General features: G+C 35.8%; 1 protein-coding gene across 1 annotated transcript in view; it reads left to right on the top strand.

Moving 5' to 3' along the window:
* LOC146997923 (uncharacterized) overlaps positions 1 to 25056 on the top strand; it is a 62571-nt gene extending 37515 nt beyond the window's left edge. The window contains exons 4-5 of the mRNA XM_085812309.1: positions 24357 to 24473; positions 24803 to 25056. Of these exons, the coding sequence (XP_085668435.1) occupies positions 24357 to 24473; positions 24803 to 24903 (218 nt within the window). The 3' untranslated portion in view covers positions 24904 to 25056. The remainder of the gene's footprint in view (positions 1 to 24356; positions 24474 to 24802) is intronic.
* The last annotated feature ends 349 nt before the right edge of the window (positions 25057 to 25405 follow it).

The raw sequence follows: 25405 nt of genomic DNA on the forward strand, positions 1-25405 counted from the left end.
GGCGACATTAAAAGGCAATAAAGGTTACTAGCTAGGACTTTAGCAGTATACATGGATAAAGAAGAGTGTGCGCAATGCCATTTTTGTGCAATTCTGGGATTTTTTTTAAGTGAAAATAGGTCGACGTGTACATGGATGATACCGTGTATGTGCAATTCTTAAAAACACGGCAAGCAGTGGGCGATTCTGCACTTTTCCCAATATCACACCTAATCTTCGTCTTGATTAAGCACATTTGTTCCATAAAAGTTCTAGCTTAAGCGTAATTCGGCTAGCAGATTGCTGGGAAAAAAAATGTTGAGTTAAAAAAAAAAAAAAAATATGCTCTTACTTTATGAAAAGAAAATTGGCGCCAAAAAAAACTAGCAAGTTGCTGTAGCAGGGTTGGTCGCCAAATTTTCGCCAAAAATTTCCCAAGTTACCATAATCTAAAGATTAACCTTTTTTTTCTTTACTCAATATTTTTTCGAACAATCTGCTAGCCGAATTACGCTTATGCTGGAACTTTTATGGAACAAAAGTGCTTAATCATGACGAAGATTAGGTGCGAAATTGGAAGACAGTGTAGGAATCGCCCACTGCTTGCCGAGTTTTTAAGAATTGCACATACACGGTATCCATGTACACGTCGTCCAATTTTCACTTAAAAAAACATCTCAGAATTGCACAAAAATGGCATTGCGCACACTCTTGACTTTATCCATGTACACTGCTAAAGTCCTAGCTAGTAACCTTTATTGCCTTACCAAATGTCGCCAAACTACCTATTACCATATTTCAAAGATTAGCCACCTATTCTTCAGCCTTCTTACAAGTGACCTAATGGATTCTGACACCCACCAATCTAGATCTTAATTTTAAAAGATTGGTAATATATCAATGCCACCTAAATCCAAAAAATCATGAAAGTGCACTAAACGCTCATTGCTCTAGGACTGGATCTATACCAAGTGACACCTTAGGATAGAAAATGGAAAGGACAAAGTCTAGGCTACACCCCAATAATTGATTCCAGGCAACATTAACAATTTCAATAATGCTTCAAAACACCTAACTTGCTCTGCTGAGACCACGAACTTTATTCATGAACTTTGGACTTTTTGGATGAACTTTATTTATGAACTCGAACTTTGCATGAAAGTTCGAAACTCACTACAGTCTTAACCTGTAACCAAATATCCTCACATAAAAAGAATCAGACTCCCAGTATGTTAGTAAAATCAAATCCCATATGTTTATCTACTTACATAAAAATGTAAAATTTCCAGCGCAACGATTTCAAAAATATCAACTCTGCTGTATTTACGTTATCCAATATTTTAATGAGTATACTAAACAGATTGTGTTAGTTACGTAATTTTGCCTAATTTTATGTTATTATCCTCTTATCTTTAAGCGTAACAACTCCTGATATGTTCTGGTGCTCCGATAGTGATGTTTCTGGTGCTCCATGCGCATTTACCTGTTTCCATTTCGAACTAATGATTGACGATTTTCCCTTTTCCGATTAATAAAGTTGCTTATTTCGAACTTAGAAATTCTGGTACTGTTCCGTTTCGAGGACCGTAAAAAATTGCAGCGAAAATGTATGCGCAAAAGCGCCAAATCTAGCAAATGCGCCCATTTAACAGCGTGCCAAATCTATCGCACGCGCTGATTTCAGATTGCGTAAGTTTATATAGTTCTATATTTCTTAAGACGCCCTTGAAATACTAGTTTAATTTTTAAATCTTTTTTTAATTTTAAATCCTTTTTTAATATCCTATGGATTTAACAATTTGGGAATTGCCCATGACGAAAAGTCGGCAATAGAATTTTGGGTAAAGTGCAGAATCACCCACTGTCTGACGCGTTTTTAAGAATTGCACATACTCGGTATCCATGTGCACATCGATCTATTTTCACTTGAAACAAAAATCCAAGAATTGCACAAAAATGGCACTGCGCACACCCTTGACTTTATCTATGTACACATCGACCTATTTTCACTGAAAAAGTAAAAGAAAATTGACAAAAATTCAATTGTTTTTACCATTGTAAAAAGCGGCAAACAAATAAGTGAGCGATTCTGCACTTTACCGAGAATATTTTCAAAGAAAAGACATCATTCATTATAGAAAATTACGTTTGAACAACCAACGAGATGAAATTATGCTTTAGCGATAGCGAAATAGCGATGCAGGCATCCATTCAGTTATGTTTAGCAATTTTTATATAAATTATAATAATGACCTGAAATAGTTATTGACTCTTATGCTTCCATTCAGTCATGTTTGGCCTTTTTCATATAAATTATAATAATAAAAAAGTATTATATGAAATGAACCTTTCATCTAAATTAGAACATCAATCTTAGATAGTTATTTACTATTATACTTTCTTTCTTGCCGCAATTATTTTTTGCAGCATTGGCATCAACAATAGAAATTGCAATTTAAAATGGCACCTTTCATCTAAATTAGAACATCAATCTTAGATGGTTATTTACTGTTATACTTTCTTTCTTGCCGCAATTATTTTTTGCAGCATTGGCATCAACAATAGTTTGGCGATTTTTTACGGCCCTCGAAACCGAATAGTACCGAAGTGGGTAATACCATACTTTTCATAAAGTTTTTGAATTATAGAATAGGAATATTTCTCTTGGCAAAGCGCAAAAACATATCCTTTGAACCACAGTCTGTTTACGTGCGACACTTTGAAAGCAGAATACATTTAAAAGTAGCAGACGATATTTCTCATTTCAAATAAGCTGTCGCCAGAAATGTTCGTTCTAAGACATTTGCTTTTAAGTCCTTATCGCTACCGCTGCCAAACTATGTAAAACTCATCTGTATGATTAATTACGCATCTAAAAAAAAAATAAAAGCGTGGGCTAAAAAACAAATAGAACTTTAAAAAATTTCATGCTGTAGTAGGTAATTTGTTAAATGGCCTCCACGATAATCAGGCAGATTCAACAAATCCCTTCCTAAGAGACCTTCGTGGAGGTCTTTCCAAGGGAAACTGGCTCGTATACACCTTACACATGGCGAAAACCACGAACCCGCTCATGCAGCCAGCCCGTTCATGGGATTCGAACCTCGGACTAAACTACCAGTATTCAGCGACCTTACCGCTCAGCCGCTGGTCGGCAAAGAGCAGCAGGAAATATCAGTACATTATTATCTCACGGATCAAAGCACATAAAAGATACATAAGAAGTAAACAAGTAGGCATGCAAGACAGGGCAAAACTGAAGAGTGACGTGCTATTTTAAGTTCGATTATCAAGAAATCTTCCAACTACAAAACTGCTACAAACACCAATGGCTGAATGTCAGCAGAAGTTGAATGTGATACAGGAATGTATGACCAGCTGTCACATATTATTATTGGGTCCTAATTTTCATTCCCAAAACAAATTGGATCTCAGCTAGAAGCTCATCCCGGTTTACTTTTATTCTAGAAACATTTCAACAGCCATCGGCATTTGTGGTGAATTAGGAGATGATCCGCGTCGTCTGTTTAGAACAAAGAACAAAACATTAACAACAAAGAACTACGTAACTAATTTAACAAATAACTTCTCCTTTCATTGGTGAAAATAACTCCCTGTAGGTCCCATAGAAATATTGTATTCAAAATAATGAATATAGCAGCAAATATACGCATAGATTTACGCAACTCCTAATGAAGGGTTGTTTAATCTCTGTTTGACTTTAATTTGCAGCGTTCCTTAATAATATTCGCCCTTGGGTGAATCTTTACATTATGGTTACTTGGCGATTTTTTGGCGAAACTTTGGCGACCAACCCTGCTGCAGCAACCTGCTAGTTTTGTTTTGGACGCCATTTTGTTTTCACGAAGTAAAAGCATTTTTTTTTTTTTTTTTTTTTTTTTTTTTTACTCAACATTTTTTCCAACAATCTGCTAGCCGAATTACGCTTATACTAGAACTTTTATGGAACAAAAATGCTTAATCATGACGAAGATTAGGTGCGAAATTGGGAGAAAGTGCAGAATCGCCCACTGCTTGCCGCGATTTTAAGAATTCCACATACGTGGTATCCATGTACACGTCGACCTATTTTCACTTAAAAAAAATCCCAGAATTGCAACAAAAAAAATGGCATTGCGCACACTCTTGACTTTATCTATGTACACATCGACCTATTTTCACTTAAAAAGTCAAAGAAAATTGACAAAAATCCAATTCTTCTTACTCTTGTAAAAAGCGCCAAACAAATAATTGGACGATTCTGCACATGAGCAGCGAAATTGTTTCTAAGTGCTTATTAGCTAAATTCACGATCAGAATTTTCCGGAAAATGTCACATGACATGTCTCATGATCTCTCATTTCTCTGAGACAAAATAATCTGTGATTCGAACTCTGTACTTCTCAGATTATTGCTAAAGTCCTAGCTAGTAACCCTTATTGACTTACCAAAATGTCGCCAAACTACCTGTTACCATATTCTGAAGATTAGCCTACCCTTAATCACGTCTCCTGTTTCCTACATTTATCACAAACACAGATGGCAAGGTACTGTAATACTTGAAACTGTTCTTTATACAAAAATTTGCAACTGTAGGCAATACCTGGCGAAGTAATTAACCCGACGATAAAGCATAGATATACTTGTCTGTTCTCATCTGTTAACTAAAAAATGTCAACATCAATACAAAGGTATATTCTTTTACAGACGCCTTACTTTAAGAAATGATATATTACGCTAGTTCAAATTGTTATCAAGTGCTGACATTTCCTCGTTTCAAAAGAATAACTAATTCCGATTTATAAGTAGGCAAAGTACAGTAAAAATTGCCTTAAAGTTTTTAAACGTATTTTACTTCAACTTTAAATCTAGTTCAACATTAAATCTAACCAATGTTTGGCTGCACTTAGCAATTATCTAATTCTTTTACATTTTAAAATCCTACACAACGAAATTAATCGTTTTACAAAAGCTTGCACAAAATAATCTTGCACACTTCAAATACATCGAATATAGTTTTACATATTTTTAAAGCATCGTCTGCTTCAGCAGAGAATTTATTTCTGGTTTTTAGATTCCATCTTCACTTTATAAACTGGATGATTATAGATATATTCTTTCTATTCTGTCTGAAGTTTCTTCAACAGTTTAAAATTAAGAATTCCAGCTTATGATAATGTTAGCAATTTAGAATACAAAACTAATGATTAAATAAGGATTTTTTTAATGAAAATTATAAAATTATAAACACACATAAGAATCTCCGGTACTTATATATTAACGCCACCACCGTAACTTTCATGTTTAAAACTTAAACCTTCCAGCTTATGAGTCGTCTTTGGTACTTACATATTAACGCAACCCCCGTAATTTTTATGTTTAAAACTTAAGAGTTTCAGCTTACGAGTAGGAGTTTATAAAATTATAAACGCATATAAGAATCTCTGATACTTACATATTAACGAAACCACCGTCACGTTTATGTTTAAAACTTAAGAATTTCAGCTTATGAGTGGAATATTATAAAATTATAAAAACTTATAAGAATCTCTAGTACTTGCATATTAACGCAACCACCGTAACTTTTATATTTAAAACTTAAGAATTTCAGCTTATGAGTGGAAGTTTATAAAATTATAAGCACATATAAGAATCTCTGGTACTTGCATATTAACGCAGACACCGTAATTAAAACTGGCGAATTTTTAACACATAAAAAGTAGAAGTTACTTATCAAATGCAAGTTTTCCCGCCTTTTTTTCTTTAGAAAGTTTCCCAAACCATCAGTGTTTATCATTACTCGGTAAAAATTATCAACATAGTATTGAAAGAAAACACCACACTTTAGTAATTTAGAACACAAAACTAATCATTAAATAAGGATTGCATTTAAAAAAAACACTTACATTCTTCTTCAAATCTTTCTGTAATTTCTGTACGCTATTCTTCTCCTGAAGTACATAGCGATCTGTTTTCGCTTAAAAACAATCAGAGAATTGCGGAGACTCGGCCACAGCAGTTGTCTAGGAAGTTCATTACCGCTTCTTTCCCTTTAGAAAATGTTCAACAAATTTCTGCATTCTTGCAGGAATTTCAGCGCAGTTTCTTCCATTGCTGGCAAACTCAACATGCTCATATTTTAAAATTAAGTGCAAGGCACAAAAATATCCCAATTGGTGTTTATAATTTTGAATGCCACAAAAAAGAATGGATACGAAAACGGCGGGCTTCGCTTGACTGAGCGATTGTTATTGGCATGGTTGCCGGAACAATGATTGAAAGACTGTTATACTCATGTTTGCCAGAGTTTGGCATGTTCTGAAAATTTTGTGGCTTCTTTCAGTTCCAGTTGCCGCTGTTGCCGCTAAGTATGCAAACTGTATACGGGCTATGGTAACATAGGTGCTTCAAGTACAAAAATGCTTTAGTGGAAACAGATTAAAATTTGGTGACTCCTTTGTCACGAGAGGGATGTGAAAAACACATTTTACAAAATTAGACAGTACATGAAACATAAAATACATATTTTCCCCAGAAAATAGACCACTATTTACATAATATTTACAACCATATGCCATGATAAAATAGCAGAAAGGTCCTACAAAAATTAGGAGAAAGACTTAGAATGCCCGCACAATACGGAGTTGTAATAACCATTTCAAATCCTATGTAGGGAAATTTTGCGTTTCATTTTATGTAAAAGCTGCGAAAGGACGCGAGTGACGATCTACCTTGCAGAGTTTCGTAGCTGAAGAGATTGAAGGCTCAGTTGCGAAGCACATGGAGAACAGGCGCCTAGGCAAAAGCCACATCCACATTCACATCTTGTTCTCCATGTGCTTCAGGATGGCTAAAAGCCACCCAGGATATGTCCACCCAGGATGGCTAAAAGCCATCCTTTGTGGCTCCTGGTGGTGCCACCCAGGAACCTGGTGGTGCTCCTGGTGGGTGGCTCCTGGGTGGCATCCTGGGTGAGCCATCTTGGGCCCATACGGGGGATATCTTTATACATCCAAGTGCTTCAGGATGGCTAAAAGCCATGCTGAAGCACATGGAGAACAGGCGTCTAGGCTAAAAGTCCACATAACTTTCCTACCATAACATTAGGGAAAGTTAACTGAGATTGAAATGATTCATAATGTTGCAATCTTGTGCGTCCTGATAGAATTGTTTATTAATTTTCTGTAAGAACCTCGCTAGCGGTTCTACTTTGAGGTCATCAGGAAAACACTTATTCCTTACAAAATAATGGGCATCCGTGACGTTAGGCAGGTATCTGTTCTGCACCATTTGTAACTTATTAAGTTCCTGGTCAGTAATTGCTTGTGACTTCTACTAAGGTGGTTTCCATTAATACGTTAGTACCGAGTATCGCTTTTTCGGATGGCACCGAGTGTCCTTTAACCATCGATGAGGAATAGCTGATATACTTTTCACTTTGTAATCGATTACGCAGTCTCGAAGCTTCGTTTACGTTTTATGCAGAATTATGGTAAATTTGTATATAGAAAATCTTGCAGAAAGGAAAAGAGCCTGTCTTTACACACTCATGTCCATAAATTAAGGATAATGCAAAATCAGGCAAAGGAAGAGTTAGAAGCAAAACAAATTTAACTTATTTGTAAAGCTTATTTATTTAACAAAAGGTAAAGAGTAAAAAAAGATGCTATATGTTTGATATTACTAAAAAAATTAGCGATTTTTTCTCCCTGGAGCAAATTACAAAAAAAACTATTTACAAAAAACCAATATTACATGGTTGGTATGATTGTTAATACATTGTATGTCTCCCAGACGATGCAATACATTCCGTACAACGCCTAGGCATGCTGAGTATCAAATTATCGATCTGATCTTGTGGGATATTACACCACTCAAAAAGCAATGCTCTCCGAAGTTCCGGTAGACATGTAGGAGGAGGTTGACGGGCTGCAACTCGTCGGCCAAGCATGTCCCACACGTGCTCTACTGGATTCAAGTCCGGTGAGAATGCTGGCCAGTCCATACGGGTGATATCCTACGATTGAAGGCATTCGTTTACGATGTTTGCACGGTGAGAACGGCCGTTGTCATCCATAAACACAAATTGTGCGTCCATGGCGCCCCGAAACAAACGTACATGTTGTTTCAGAATGACGTCCCGATAGATTTGACTTCAATTTGAACATGCAGGTCAGTTCTGGAACCCAGAATAATTCCACCCCAAACGAGCACTCCTGCACCACCGTAACGGTGTCGTTCAATGACGTTTTCTTGGTGGTAACGGGTACCTGGAGCTCTCCATATGAAAGTCCGGCGAGAATCAGACTGCAAGCTAAACTTGGACTCGTCGGAGAACATCACACAAGCCCACCGTTGCGGTGTCCACAATGCATGCTCTCTACTCCAGGCTAACCGCAGGCGACAGTGAGTTGCAGTAAGTGGAACTCATCTGACAGGTCTACGAGCATATAGACCAATCTTCCCTAAGCGTCTGTACACGGTCTGCCTCGAAATTGTCGTACCAGTGGCTGAAGATAGCTGACGAGACAGGTCTGAGGCTGTGCTCCGCCAGTTTCTTTTGGAAGTAACTTCCAAATACCGGTCCTCATTCGGCGTTGTAACTCTGGGGCTACCTGTGCTGTAACGTCTACTCACATTACCATCATCTTGGAATCGTTGCCAAAGCCTGGAGATGACACTCTGGGCAATTCCAAGTTCGTCTGATACTTCCAGTTGGGTACGCTCACATTCCAGACGGCCGATAATTCTGCCATGTACAAAATCATCCAAATGCGTTCTTTGTGTCATAACTATTCGGTTATTGCACTGAAATGCTTATAAAGCGCTTGCAAACAATTTTATTTCTTTGCCTGTATTCCTTATATATCACTCTCTTACACTCTCGTCATTGTGACGTACTATCGGTGTCATCTGGTTACTTGCTCAAATTTGCATATGATTCTTGAAGATGTGTGTAGTGATTTTACAGGTGATATATTTTTTTTAGAGTTCGATTTCCGCGTGACTCCGATTTATCCTTAATTTATGGACATGAGTGTATTTAACCCTTTGTTACACAGGTGGGGAAAATTACGTAGATACACAGTTGGCACATAAAATGCGCCAGTTAGTATTTCAGTTATAAAGGCATCTTTTTTAGTATTATTATTTAGTAAATAAAATATTTAAATAAATAACATGTATGCTAAGCAATGAAATACGAGTAAAAATCTAATTGTATCAATTTGATCTCCATAATGTATAAAATAATATCTTATATGCAATTTAATGAAAATTCTGAAATAAAATCGATTTGACAAGAAAAGAAAAAAGAAAACCAAACTTACGTTACGGATATTTTTTTATTCGGACATATCATATTCTTTATTAGTTTTCTGGTTATAACAATTTATACACGTATAATCTATTTGTTTCATGTGATTTTTGCAAGTGAAATTTTTACAGTCTGAACAGATTATAGTTGTTCGAATTCTACTTCATTATATTCGCTTAATTCTTCATCTGATAACACTTGAAGAAGTCTCGCATAATCATCAGGATGAACTATATTTTTTTTTCTCCTTCAAAACCTGAAATAAACTTAAGAAAGTCAGCTTATTTCTTGTATATTAGTAAATAATTTGAAAGATTGAGAAATTAAATAATTCTAAAGTGTTATGTTTTTGTATATTAGTAAATAATTTGAAAGATTGACAAATTAAATAATTCTAAACTATTATGAACAGTAATATTACTTTCTAATCATGCAAAAAATTTAAAAAAAAAAAAAAAAAAAACGAACTACGAAGTGTGAAAACAAATACTTACATTGTTACACAAATGTAGCACTTAGTGCGTCGCGAGAGACTTGTCGAAAACAATCCTGAATTAAACGCGGGAAACTGTGACCTTCAACATTTTACGGCTTCCTTTTCTGGAAACGAATAAATGGACAAAGGTTAGGTTGGGAGTAGGTGCTAGTCACATGATTTTCTTGGAATTCGCGAAAAGGTTTTCAAGAACTGTAGCATTCTGTATGCCACCTGTGTAACTAAGGGTTAATTCTTTTCTTGTTATATACGAGACTGAACGCAATGCGAATAAATCTCTATGATATAGTCAATCGTTTCCATTATGCGAATTAAATCATCGTGAGACCTTTGTAAAAGTCTTAATAGATAGAAACTGGCTCATATTGCTGATACAATGATTAAAAGTACAGGCATGCTTAGTTTCGTTTCCCTGTTAATAAGAAATCTGATGTGTACACCACATGACTTACTTACTTGTACGGAATATTAAATTATACGCATTGTTTCTTGCATTTCATTTAAACTTATTGGATTGAATTAAATCTACTTCGCCGACAGCGCATAAACCCCAATAGAATAACTGCATTCTTTAAAATTCACTCTATTTGTTTACAATAGCGACACTCTGGCGCTAGATTCACTTAACAGTATTATATTTCGTTTATATTATAACTCAGAATTCACAAAATTTATATCATTTAAAGAACTATCTAATCGTTGCCACAGGTTCTATTCCAATACTATAATACAGCTAGAACGATGTATAAAAGAAATTAAGCAAACGAAACAAAAAAGAAACAGTTTTTCACAGACGATTGAGTATCTCACATTCAATTTATTCAGTTCTCACTTCGCGACAAGACAAAAATACTTAAATACTCAAAATATCTGTATTAAAAATTACGAAGTAAATCTTAAACACTTATTTCGTCGAAAAAATTCCAGAAAGGATTAAGTATGATTTAATTCGCAATTATAAATGAAGGCGTTATCTTTCTTGTTGCGAAGCTACGTTTCTCTAGATTGGCAACAAATCCACTACTCTGCTGTTTCAAATGTAAACAAGCAATGGCCGCCATCAGAAAAATTATTAGACTTAGCGGCACTTAAAGAACTTTAAAATTGTTGATAATTCTAAAAATATTGCATATAGATTTACTAAAGGCATAAAAACCTTAACCGGAAGAAAAGAACAACATAATTCAATCATTTTTAAAGCAAAAAATATACAATTTACAAATATATAAGAGTAAAGAAACTGAGATCACTGAGCCGGGTAACAGAGTGGATATATACGTATATAAATATATTTATATACGTTTGGCGCGGCCGATTGTAACCAAAATACGAGGTGCAAATCTACATGTCATAGTTGTCCTATATACAAAATTTCAACGTTCTGAGGCTACTTGTTTTTGAGTTATGCGAGATACGTACGTACGTACTTACATACGTTCGTACAGAAACCACGAAAAATTTTCTTCACAATTCATTTTAGAGCAGTTTTATAATTTTTATGGAGAAAAACTTTTATTCTGTCCTTATGTACAGATATCACCCAAAAACATCGTTAAATTGCGTTCGAAAGCGGTCAAAATGGATATTTTCGTTGAAATATGCTGCCTGAAACTTTTCGCGATTACAATACTTCCTTTTTACTTCGTACAAGGAAGTAAAAACAACAACTGCGAATGTAATAGGCCTGAAAAGTAATGAAAATTAATATACGTATGTATTGTTGTCTAGGGAGAAAAAATGCATGATTATAAAATAGATATTAATCTAGTGATTGTATAATGTACGAATTAAAATAATAATACGTACGGTAGAACACATCGGTTAAAGATTCATTGAATTTCATTTATCTAGAAAATTTCGTAATCGATGAACAACGCCCATATCGATGATGCAGGTCTATTTATCGATGATGAAGCACAGTCTGTGCCATCCAAAAAAGCGGTGAACGAAAATCCATCAATCTAGTGAAAATTAAAGGTGAATAAGTTTGGAAAAGATTTCATGATTTAAGAAAATATGAGCTTTTTAGGAAAATGTTTGGGATTTTTAGGTATTCTAAATCTGAGCTAATTTGATGATGGTTTCACTCGTTTCACAATGGGTTGATGGAAATAATCGTAAAATCGAAAACATCATTCAGTTGGTTGTTGAATTTTAAAGGCATTCAAAACTCTTGCAGGGAAGACGTCCCAGTGGTGTTCCTGTCCATCCACTTTCACGGGTCTCTACTGTGAAATAAGAGTTAACGAATGTTTGACCAAACCTTGCAAGGAAAACCACATCTGCATAAACTTTCCGAAAGGGTACAGTTGTATCTGTGCGCCTGGATTCATCAAAGAAGAAGACGATTGTATTCGTAAGTTGATTTCTATGTCGACTTATCATTCCCAAAAGGATCGTTTTCCACTTCCTTGTACCAAGTAAAGTAAATATTGTAATCACGAAAAATATCGGGTACCATATTTCAGCGAAAATATTCATTCTGACCACCATCGAATGCAATTTAACGATGTTTTTGCGTGACATTTGTACGTATGGACACAATAAAGATTGCTCCGAAAGAATTTGAAAAACCGATTTAAATGGATTCAAAAGAGAATTTTTCGCACCGCCTGTACGGACGTACGTACGTACGTATGCATCTCGCATAACTCAAAACGAGTAGCCTCGGAACTCAGCAAAGACATAAAGTAAGAAATTTAGAACCAATTTTGAAATTCATAAGTAATAAATTTCAACTTGAAACATATGACTTAATTGATTCTAAATTTCTTACTTTATATCTTTACTGATATTTTTCAGCAACTTGCGCAAAAATATCAGATATGATTGTTTTCGATTTTAAAAAATTGTATTGCAATTATAAATATATGTATATTTATACCCACTCTGTTACTCAGCTCAGTGAGCTCGCTTTTTAGTGTTCTATGTTGGTAAATTACTCATTTTTTTGCTTTAAAAATGATTGAGTTATGTTGTTCTTATCTTCCGGTTAATATTTTTGTGCCTTTAGTTAATCTCCATGCAATATTTGTAGAATTATCAAGAATTTTAAAAGTTGTTTAAATGCGGCTAATTTTTTGTTAAGCCTAATTTTTTTACCATCGCGGCCATATTTGTTTGCATTTTAAATATAGCAGAATAGTGAATTAAGTCTTTCTGCACCTTCAGTGTCTCTTTGACGAATGGGACCTCTTTGACGATTTTATTCTTGTGCACCGAAAAATCTGCTTTCTTGCTTGCTGATCGAATTGGTTGTTTTTGCGCAGAAAGTCCAATTTTAATTGTAATTTTTTTAAAATCGTTTTAACTGTATTTGGTGTTTTATGTTTTTCTATATTTTTCAATTTTTAATGAAGGTATTTTGAGGTTTTATGTATTCTTACCGCGAATTGAGAACAGAATTAATTGAATGAGAAATATATCGTTATTGAAATTGGAGGAAATAAGTTTAAATGAAATGCAGCAAAAAAGGCTTATAATTTAATGTTCCATACAAGGAATTCATCTACTACACATCAGATTTTTTGTTTACATCGTTCGCCATTTTTTATTCTTATTTATTCCGACATACATCACCACCTTGTCTACACTAGTTGAATGAAAACCATTCATTCATTCAATGTTTCCCACACAGATCAATCGGAAAGAAATTTGAAGCGAAGTACTTATTTATTATTTGCATTATTTTATTTTTGGATTACAAATCTGGCAACATGCCAGTGCATTAATTAATGTAATAACATGACTTGTATAAGTAATTATATAAGATATTAATAATATAGTCACTGTGCGATCTCGTTATTGCTATCCGTACGTAAGAATTAGCGCGATAACTTTAGCACAATTTGACGAATTTTATTGAAGAAATCAGTTGATGGACATATATAAAAACTATCAGTTACATAAATATATACACTCATGTCCATAAATTAAGGATAATTCGGAGTCACGCGGAAATCGAACTCTAAAATAAATATATCACCTGTAAAATCACTACACACATCTTCAAGAATCATGTGCAAATTTCAGGAAGTAACCAGATGACACCATTGGTACGTCACAATGACGAGAGTGTAAGAGAGTGATATATAAGGAATACAGGCAAAGAATTAAAATTGTTCGCAGGCGCTTTATAAGCATTTCAGTGCAATAACCGAATAGTTATGACACAAAGCACGCATTTGGATGATTTTTTACGTGGTAGAATTATCGAAGGTCTGGAATGTGGGCGTACCCAACTGGAAGTATCAGTCGAACTTGGAATTGCACAGAGTGTCATCTCCAGGCTTTGGCAACGATTCCAAGATGATGGTAATGTGAGTAGACGTTACAGCACAGGTCGCCCCAGAGTTACAACGCCAAATGGAGACAGGTATTTGGCAGTTACTGCCAAAAGAAACTGGCGGAGCACAGCCTCAGACCTGTCTCGTCAGCTCTCTTCAGCCACTGGTACGACAATTTCGAGGCAGACCGTGTGCAGACGCTTAGGGCAGATTGGTCTATATGCTCGTAAACCTGTCAGATGCGTTCCACTTACTGCAACTCACTGTCACCTGCGGTTACCCTGGAGTAGAGAGCATGCATTGTGGACACCGCAACGGTGGGCTTGTGTAATGTTTTCCAACGAGTCCCGGTTTAGCTTGCAGTCTGATTCTCGCCGGACTTTCATATGGAGAGCTCCAGGTCCCCGTTACCACCAAGAAAACATCATTGAACGACACCGTTACGGTGGTGCAGGAGTGCTCGTTTGGGGTGGAATTATTCTGGGTTCCAGAACTGACCTGCATGTTCAAATTGGAACCATAAAAAGCCAAATCTATCGGGACGTCATTCTGGAACAACATGTACGTTTGTTTCGGGGCGCCGTGGGCGCACAATTTGTGTTTATGGATGACAACGGCCGTTCTCACCGTGCAAACATCGTAAACGAATGCCTTCAATCGTAGGATATCACCCGTATGGACTGGCCAGCATTCTCACCGGACTTGAATCCAGTAGAGCACGTGTGGGACATGCTTGGCCGACGAGTTGCAGCCCGTCAACCTCCTCCTACATGTCTACCGGAACTTCGGAGAGCATTGCTTTTTGAGTGGTGTAATATCCCACAAGATCAGATCGATAACTTGATATTCAGCATGCCTAGGCGTTGTACGAACTGTATTGCATCGTCTGGGAGACATACAATGTATTAACAATCATACCAACCATGTAATATTGGTTTTTTGTAAATAGGTTTTTTTTTTGTAATTTGCTCCAGGGAGAAAAATCGCTAATTTTTTTAATAATATCAAACATATAGCATCATTTCTTGCTCTTCACCTTTTGTTTAAGAAATAAGCTTTACAAATAAGTCAAATTTGTTTTGCTTCTAACTCTTCTTTTGCCTGATTTTGCATTATCCTTAATTTATGGACATGAGTGTATAATTACAAATATATTTTACGTTTTAATTGTGTATTTATCACCCATCCTCAACCCCGCCCCGCAAAGAAAGTGATCAATAAACGTACTTACATGCGGGTTTCTGTTTGCTTAGTACTAGTGTAATAATATCCTTAAAACATGTTGACACCCGCCTGACCCTCCGGTGGGTCATACTTGTTTGTTCCGTGGTTTGGGCATGAGCCACCGCTTGAGTGTTCCGCGGGCTGACATGACTCACCGATGACTCACGCTTGTATATCAAAAAATACTAAAATACGCTTGTATATCAGAAAATACTAAAATACGCTTGTATATCAGAAAATACAATTATTATATTATAAAATATATAATTTTTTCATTTAATTTCATAATTTTAATTTTATAATTTTTAGTCCAAACGGCCATTTTCCCTGAAAGACTATTAATTTCGTTCTGATATTTCGCGTTAAAAACTATAAAGGGCGAATCACTTTTCAAAATTGTTGCCACCAAATATTATCGCCCTGTATTATATATTAAAAAATTAGATAATGAAGAATCTGCATGAATGCAGGAATGTTTCTCGCATTGTGATAAAACAACGGTACCTAGAGCCATTCAAATGTGAATAACGTAATCTTCCATAGAATATGGGCACGTGGAAGCCGTAATTTAAATTTGAAATTTGTTTTATTATCGATTTCATATTTTGTAACACATCAATGAATTTTTTTGCCTCGCTTGGCGACAAATTTCTCGCCAAATATTTTTGGCGAGAAACTCTACGGTGTCATATTACTATCTAAATTTTTTGTCTACATTTCAAACTTTAAGTTTAAAATGTCTCCAAAAACGCGGTTTTCGCACATGCAAAAAACCACGTTTTGAACACACAATTTAAGCTAAAAATCCAAAACGAAAAACAAAAAAAATTAGATAGCAAAAACGTAATGTTTATAACCAAAAATGGTACTATTCGGTTTTGAGGGCCGTAAAAAATCACCAAACTATTGTTGATGCCAGTGCTGAAAAAAATAATTGCGGCAACCCTAACGCAAGAAAGGAAGTATAATAGTAAATAACTAAGACTGATGTTTTAATTTAGATGAAAAGTTAATTCATATAATACTTTTTTTATTATTATAATTTATATAAAAAAGGCTAAACATCACTGAATGGAAGCATAAGAGTAAATAACTATTTCAGATCATTATTATAATTATATAAAAAAAAAAGGCTAAACATAACTGAAGGGATTCCTGCATCGCTATTTCGTTACCGAGTTATCGCTAAAGCATAATTTCATCTCGTTGGTTGTTCAAACATAATTTTCTATAATAAATGATGCCTTTCCTTTGAAAAAATTCTATTGCAGACTTTCCGTCATGGGCAATTCCGAAATTGTTTTATCCGTAGGATATCAAAAAGGGATTTGAAAATTTAACTAGTATTTCAATGGCGTCTTAAAAAATATAGAACTATCTAAACTTACGCAGTTTGAAATCAGCCCGCACGCTAGGTATTGGTGTATTGAGAATACGGCAAAGCACACTAGGGCTATCTGCCTAACGAGAGGGATGCCTTCGTGGAGGACTTTCTAAGGAAAACTGGCTCGTATACACGTTACACATGGGGAAAACCACGAAAACGCCCATGCTACCAGCCCGTTCGCGGGATTCGAACCTCGGACCGAACTACCAGCGTTCAGCGATTTTACCGCTCGGCCGCTGGTGGACCAAGCGCGTACGCTACATTTGGCGGTCTGTTAAATGGGCGCGTTTGCTAAATTTGGCGCTTTTGCGCCTGCATTTTCGCTGCAATTTTTTTACGGTCCTCAAAACGGAACAGTACCAAAGATTGTTTTTTACTTATTTGTCATAAGTAAATTTAAATTGTAGGGAGAGAAGTGGTACACCAGCCAGTAGGCACGCAAACTCTGTCGAGATTGTTCTAAATGATCTTGTAATTGCAAGTGACCAGGCCCTACGCAATGAGTCCAATTTCTGCCTTGTCTTGATCAGCTCCCGTGCGCGTAATGGCAAACCGCACATTGAGTTGAACAAAGTTAAACGAATTTCGCTTACTGCGCATGCCCAAAAGAGAATTCGGCGCAATTTTAAAAGAAGATAAATACGGTATATAGTTGATATTGTGTTATCTTGGGCGTAAACAGTTCGAGGTTTTAAAACGTGTCAGGTTGTAAGCTGCTTCATTACTTCATTACTACCCAAATTTTCTTTTAAAAAGGATTACAGAACAGGAAACATCACAAGATATATTAGCTGATTATACTTCTGAGGAATAAAAACAATCGAGTATTTTCCATACGGTCCATTCACATATACTTTAACAAATTAAGGATTCAATCTAGTTTAAATTACTGAATTAAAGGTTAAATAACTTATTGTAAGTAAATGAAATAGACTGTTGCAATCGTAAACAGTCGCTAAGACCTACATGACGGAACAGGCTTGTGTAGGGTTGCTTATGTTTAGTCGCCAGTATTTTCTCCCACGCCAGCGGTACCCCATTGAGCATGCGCAGTACGCGAAATTCGTTAACATTGATCAACTCAATGTGCGGTTTCCCATTAAGCCTCCCATGCTGGGTCACCCCATGCGCCAACACCATAAAGAATTTTTGGCATAATAACATTTTTGGAAATATCCCTTTTGTTAGAGAGAGTGATCGAGGTTAAAGTATTTTTATAATAATTTAAATTTTTTCTATCTTTCGTTGTATTGACTTAAAATGCTCTATAAAATTCAACTTATCATCGATCACCACACCTAAGTACAGTGGATGAACAAAAATACGGAAACACCTTGTGAAATGCATGTTTGAAAAGAAAGATTGATTTTAATGAAATACGTAGGTGGCGCTGGCGTTTTTGACTACTGACGCCACCTATACAACTTCGTAAATGTGCTAAACAGTTCAGTTGTTTGTCGGAGTATTGTTATGTGAGGTTGTCATTGCATTGTGTCAGAGTTAACAGACTTCGAACGTGGGCAAATTGTCGGAGCACGTATGGTAGGTGCTTCCGTAAGCAAGGTAGCCGAGGTGTTTAGTTTTTCAAGAGGTACTGTATCGAAGATTTATTCCGCATATTTGAAAAGCGGAAAAACATCATCTGCTAAATCACAGCGCGGACGAAATTGTGTCCTGAGTGATCGTGAGAGACGATCATTAAGGGCAATTGTGACGAAAAATAAGAAGACCATAGCTGCAAAAGTTACTGCTGAAATGAATGTTGTGTTACCGAACCCTGCGAGTACCAAAACAATTAGAAGGGAGCTTCATAAATAGGGAATTGCTGGCCGTGCTGCAATTGAGAAGCCACTCATCAGTGATGCTAATGCCCGTAACAGGAAAAGGTGGTGTTTAAGTCATAAAGCCTGGACTATAGAGCAATGGAAGCGAGTAATATGGTCTGACGAATCTTCTTTCACATTGTTTCCCACTTCTGGCCGAGTTTACGTCTGGAGAACGCCATCTCAAGCCAATACAGAATGCATCAATACAGAATGCTTGTTGCCAAGAGTGAAACATGACGGGGGTTCTGTTATGGTTTTGGGCAGCCATATCGTGGTTTTGTTATGGTTTGGGCAGCCATATCGTGGTTCTCTGCTAGCCCCATGATAACTGTGTCAGGGCACATGACTGCCAAGACTTATGTGAACATTTTGGCCGATCAAGTTCATCCCATGGTACAAACGTTGTTACCCGATGGTGATGGTGTCTTCCAAGACGACAAAGCCCCTCTTCACACAGCTCACATAGTCCAGGACTGGTTTTCTGAGCACGAGGATTAGTTGTCCCATCCGTTGACGTCCCATCCGTCCATCAGCCGTTGACGTGCCCACCTCAAACGTCTCCATTTATGACATGGTTGAACCTCTTGGTTCCATGTCCTCCCCAAATCAAATAAGGCCTACTATCCCTCTGGAGGCTAACCTTGGACTCATTCGTAAAGAGAACAACCCTCCACTGATCAGCCATCTAGTGGATCAGCCGTTGACGTGCCCACCTCAAACGTCCCCTTTTATGACATGACGTGAACGGCACGCAAACGGCTGGTCGTCTGGCATACAGACCTCCTTCGTGAGGTCTACCATACACAGTTCACGTTGACACCAACCTTCTGGTGACTGCAGCAAGGGATGATCTGAGTTGAGTCGGAGATGAGTTCTATTCATTTGTGCGCACAATAACAATTATCGGTCATCAGCGCTCGTCATAGCGGTTGGGCGTCTTTGGTTGAGCCTCTTGGTTCCATGTCCTCCCCAAATCAATTAAGGCCTACTATCCCTCTGGAGGCTAACCTTGGACCCATCCGTAAAGAGAACAACCCTCCACTGGTCAGCCATCTAGTGGATCAGCCGTTGACGTGCCCACCTCAAACGTCCCATTTTATGGCATGATGTGGACGGCACGCAAACGGCTGGTCGCATACAGACCTCCTTCGTGAGGTCTACCATACACAGTTGACGTTGACACCAACCTTCTGGTGACTGCAGCAAGGGAGGATCTGAGTTGAGTCGGAGATGAGTTCTATTCATTTTTGCGCACAATAGCAATTATCGGTCATCCGCGCTCGTCATAGCGGTTGGGCGTCTTTGGTTGAACCTCTTGATTGCCAAAGTCTATGAACCACACAAGTGCTCATCAAAGCCATTTTGTTACTTCTGTCTGACTGTCGTCTCTCAGTAGTTCTCCATCGCAGTTCTTCGGGGAAATGATGCCTGGAGGTCATTGTGATGAATTGGCTATCTCAGATTTCTACAGTCTCACGGCGAAATTTACAGGCCTTTCTCTCAAACATGAAATTTTACGCTGCTCGAAGATGATGCATTGCGACTGCAGCGCCACTGATTTGCACACTGCAGTTTGGCTCAACAAACCTTATTTGACAACATATTAAAATTCTATATGGATTGGCTTTATTTTTGGACGAGTTATTACTATTTTTGTGAATTTTCCTTAATTTTTGGTAACCAGTATATTATTAAGTTAACATATTGTTCTGTGCGTACAGGTTCGTAATAGATTGAATGCACAAGTCGATAAAAAGTTAATAAAATTTATTCTTATCCCAAGGAATAAAATAAAATGCTGGAATTTCCTCAGAGATATTCGCACAGTATTCAGAGATCTCACAGTAGTTATATTTTAAACTACTAAAATGTTAAATAGAACTCAATTCAAAACACACAAAAAAAAAAAACTAATCCGATCACACAGCGAATTCGCTACAATCAGTAACAGCACTAAATAAACAATTGAACTGAGATGTTTTAATCCGGCTTTCATAAGCTTTTTGATCATGCACGAGAACATTTTGGTAATTTTTTATTTCTCGATTTTTCTGGAAAGCAAAAGCAATTACGAGATATCTGTTTATTAAATGTCAAATGCACGTGCTCCTGTATTTTTACTTTTCCGTCGCAACTTCCTCCTAAAACTCGTCGCGCGCAGCATTGCATGGGGAAATAAAACAGTTTTAATTTCAATTCCACTAAAAATAGCTAAATAAATACAAAATACATAACAATGTGCTTGTTAATTTTATATTATAGTTACAGATTCACACAGCAGAGGAAATTTAATTAATAAATCCATTTGATATAAAAACAGTATTTCCAATTAAATCATTTTTTAAGCAAAATTTAATGACTTCTTCTACAGAGGCTGTTCGCACATTTTTTAGACGATTTTGGTAAGCGGTAATAAAAAATCGTTTGCTGCCAAAGAAGTAATTGCAATTTTACTATGTTTTAAAAAGTCAAAATTATCGTCTGTGGCTTGAAAGTTTTGTTTTTATTCAAAATGGCGAATTTAACAAAGCAGTGTTTCGAAGGCTACATTTATGTTCTTTCCGAAGAGAAATATGCATACTCCGTTGTCCAAAAACGATGTGAGAGTCATGGTTTTGTGATATCTAAAGCGTCGATAGGTAATGTCATCAACAAGAAAGGAAAAAAAAAACGTCAAATTGGAGCCTCAAGTGGGACAAAAATTCCAAACAAGTATCCAAGGGAAAAACGGACATCTTCGACTATTGCAAAGGTACGTTGTTTAATGTTAAAAGAAAATCCCCCTAGTCAAAGGACAGTTGCAAAATCATTCAAGTGCTCGGTGTCCACTGTAAACAAAATGATAAACGTTGATTTAAATCTTAAGAAAGAGAAAAAACGCAATGTGCATCGTCTTCTTCCAAAGCATATCGCTCTACGCAGGACACGCTGCAGAATTCTATATGAGAAACACTTATCCAAAGAAAAATGGAAAACAATTGTCACAATAGATGAAGCATGGGTGTATTTAAATGATTGTAACCAAAAAAAGAGCCATTTATTATCATAAAAGAGGAGAAAAAAATTTAAGTACATGGTTCAAAGAACCGAAAGAACGTTTTTCTAAGGGATTCATGATTGTTGCTGGTTTTTCTTATAACGTCAAGTTAAAAATAAAGAGAGTGCAAAAAAATGTCAAAATTAACTCCAAATACTAACAGGAACATATATTATCGCCAATTGTTCTGAATGAAATGCCATCGCTTTACCCACAGTGCCATCCATCTGTGAGACTCCATCAGGACAAAGCTAGCAGTCACACATCAAAATCCACTGTAAATTTCCTAAACAAAATGGAACAAAAAACTGGTATCTAGGCCATACCCTTCACTGATATCCCTACTAAATCTCCCGATGTGTCACCTATGGATTTTTGTGCTTTCGGACTTTTAAAAACTGCATTATCAAACGTTGTCCCGAAACCCTAACAGGACTCTGGAAAGCTGTTCGGGAGGAATGGGATAGAATATCTCTTCTGCCACTTCAAAAGCCATCATTATCCTGGAAATTGCTGTGTGAAAATATAGTTCAGAATAAGGGATGTCAAATAGAACATTTAAAACACAAGAATTTTATGTAATTTAGTTTTGTGAATACAATATACATCGTCTAAAAAATGTGTGAACAGCCTCTGTATTTAAATGTAGATTTTACACATGAAATTTCGAGATTTTTTTTTTCTGTAATAAATTCTTTTGCTTTGCCTCAACATGGTTAAGTCAGTAGCGTAGATGCACAGACTTCTATATGAGAAAAGGATCATCCTGAATTCCATCAAATTCAACTCAACAATCATCTATAAATACAATAAACGCATTTAGAAGTATTTTTAAAATAAAATGGCTTTAGTCTGTTACCACTAACATTTAACATCGTAAAGGGCCCTGATCTTTTAATCATAAATTTTCAGAAATACTTTCCAAATAAAACCTATAAAATTAGATCAGAAAGGAAAAAGAATTCAATGTCTTTTAACTGACTTAAATGCGTATTTTTAAACTAAAGGTTCTTTCCAGTATCGAAAAGAAGTTCTGGTATTCTCTATTTCCTTTTCATCATTTTTAACAGATAAACCTGTGTATGTCTCTTTTTTTTTTTTTTTTTTTTTTTTTACTTGTACGAAGTAAAGGAAGTATTGTTACCGCGAAAATTTTCGGGTATCATATTTCAACGAAAATACACATTTTGAATGCTATCGAATGCAATTTATCGATGTTTTTGCGTGACATCCGTACGTAAGGACAGAATAAAGGACTCTTTTCTGTTAAACGGGTTGCAAAAAGTATTTAAATTGGATTCAGAAGAGAATTTTTTCTGACGTCTATACGTGTGTATGTACGTGCGTATGTACGTACATATTTCGCATAACTCAAAAACGAGTAGCCTCAGAATGCTGAAGGACTCTTATAGCATGTAGCTGTGCACTTCCTTTTTTTGGTTGCAATCGGTCGCACCAAAATTATATATATATATATATCCTCTCTGTGACTCGCCTTCGTAAACTCAGTTTTTTTTATCCTTATATGTTGGTAAATTGTGCTTTAAAAATGATTCAATTATGTTGTGTTTAAGTTAAGATTTTTATGCCTTTAGTTAATCTGCATGCAATGGTTGTAGAATTATCAACAATTTAAAATTTCCTTAAGCACGGCTAACCCTAGTGTAGCAGCCATATTTGTTTACATTTGAAATTTAGCAGAATAGTGAATTAAGTCAGTTTCTGCATGTTCAGTGTCTTTTTGCGGAGTGGAACCATAAATAAACTTTCAGTCTTGTGTACCGAAATATCTGCTATCTTGACCGCTGCTTTTTTACCTTTAGAAACTATAATTTTAATTGCAAAAATTGCTTTTATAATTGTTTTAACTGTATTTGGTGTTTTTTATTTTTATACATTTTTCAATTTTTAATAAAGATTTTTTGAGGTTTTATGCAGTTTTGCCTTGCCGCGAAGTGAGAACTGAATTATTTGAATGAGAAATATATCTCTAATGAAATTCGAGGAAATAAGTTTAAATGAAATGCGGGATAAAATGCGTATAATGTAATATTTCGTACAAGAAAGTCATGTGGTGTATACATCAGATTTTGTTTTCATTGTCAAGCTTATAATATATTTCTCCCACGTCCCTAGCGTGCCTTCGTGGTGTAACGGTAGTACGCTAGGCCGGTATTCCAGAGGTCCGTGGTTCGATTCCCGGCGAAGGCGGTTGCATGTTTTTCATCTTTTCTGCTTCCAATTAACCTAATGACTCTACAAGCTTCAGTTTCTGTTTTGAAAATTAATATATGTATATATATATATATATGTGATGTACCAGCTTTAGTCGTAGCTTAAATTATCAGACGATAAGTTAAAAAAAAAAAAAAAAAAAAAAAAAAAACAGGATCCATTTATTATTATTCAGGAGAAATAGCAATTACAAAATCAGATATCCGGAGTAAATAAAAGGAATTACTAATAACTTTCTGTATAAAGTTTACTGCATCGTGACATTTAAGAAAAAGCCCCGATATTCTTTTGCGAGTCCTTTTATAGCCTCTGGAAAGGTGGAGCTTCAAAGAAATGACGTCAGCCAATCCAGTTCGCTTGAAATATTTCCAGAACATTCTATAACTGTACGTGTAGGAAAGGCGGGAAAAAGAACTTGACTACGGGGCTGTGGATTTAATTCCACGTACTTTCAAATAAGAGAACGTCGCCATTAAAAATGATAAGAACATACAGTTAGAATTTTAAGTGTATTCTTGACTATGGAATTTTATTATTACAAATATATATATACTTCTTTTTCCATTGCAGCTCAGATTACCTGCGAAGAGTTTCCCTGCCTCAACGGAGGGTTGTGCGAAGATACAAAAGATAACCTCTTCAAGTGTATATGCCCCTTGGGATTTCTTGGTCGCACCTGTGAAATACGTGAGTCTAAACCTCTCATCAGACTAAAATTATTACAAATTTCGAATCATTTTTGCTTAAATTTAATAAAGCAAAATACACTTAAAGTAAAAAAAAAAATTAAGTAAAATACAAGTAAAAAATTAAATACAATTAAATACAAGTAAAAAAAATTAAAGAAGAATTTCATTTTTAAACGTAAAATGATACCATAGCATAAATACATGCAATATGTTTTCATATTTTTTTAAATAACGAAGTTAAGAGAATCTTTATTGTCATAAATAGTGAAAATTGCTTTTATATTATACTGTGTGTTCAAAGTCAGCATCTCACGATGTGTTACCTAGGTGTACCAGAATGTGAAGATTCTTCCTGTTCAGGAAACGAAATATGCATTTCCATGGAGACCGGGTATCGATGCATGAAGAAACAAGAAATGCAGTCCTAAGGCGAGAAATCAACGTACTAAACAATGCTTTTGATATTCCGCTAGAAGCTGAGGGCAAAAATATTTTCTTTACCATAAATGAAAGGACTATAAATATAAAGAGCAAAGGAATCTTTAAAAAAGAAGGTGAATTCAGATGGGCTTGAACTCTTTTAAAACACAAAATAATTATTATTTTCAAGTTTCTCTATTTTTTAATCAGATATTATAGCTTTTATAAAAATAATTAACTTTATAGATATATTTCTCCATGTTTCACTCTTCTTGTTAGTTATATGCAACAAATAAAACAAACCGACAGTCTAGATTACACAGTACAATATCAACTTAGAAATACCATCTCTTATTTAAATTTGTACAACTATTACTTTTTTTTTCAATCCGGAAATGTGTAATATCAAGCAGTGTCCTCACCTAGACCTGAACCACAGATCTTCCAAAGCTAGCTGAACATGTATAAGTCATATTATGAGAGTACGTACTAGGGAACATGTTATTTCTT

The sequence above is a fragment of the Stegodyphus dumicola genome, chromosome 3, assembly GCF_044657685.1.
Source record: "Stegodyphus dumicola isolate Sdum_Otavi_A_Nest chromosome 3, ASM4465768v1".
Lineage (NCBI taxonomy): Eukaryota > Metazoa > Arthropoda > Arachnida > Araneae > Eresidae > Stegodyphus > Stegodyphus dumicola.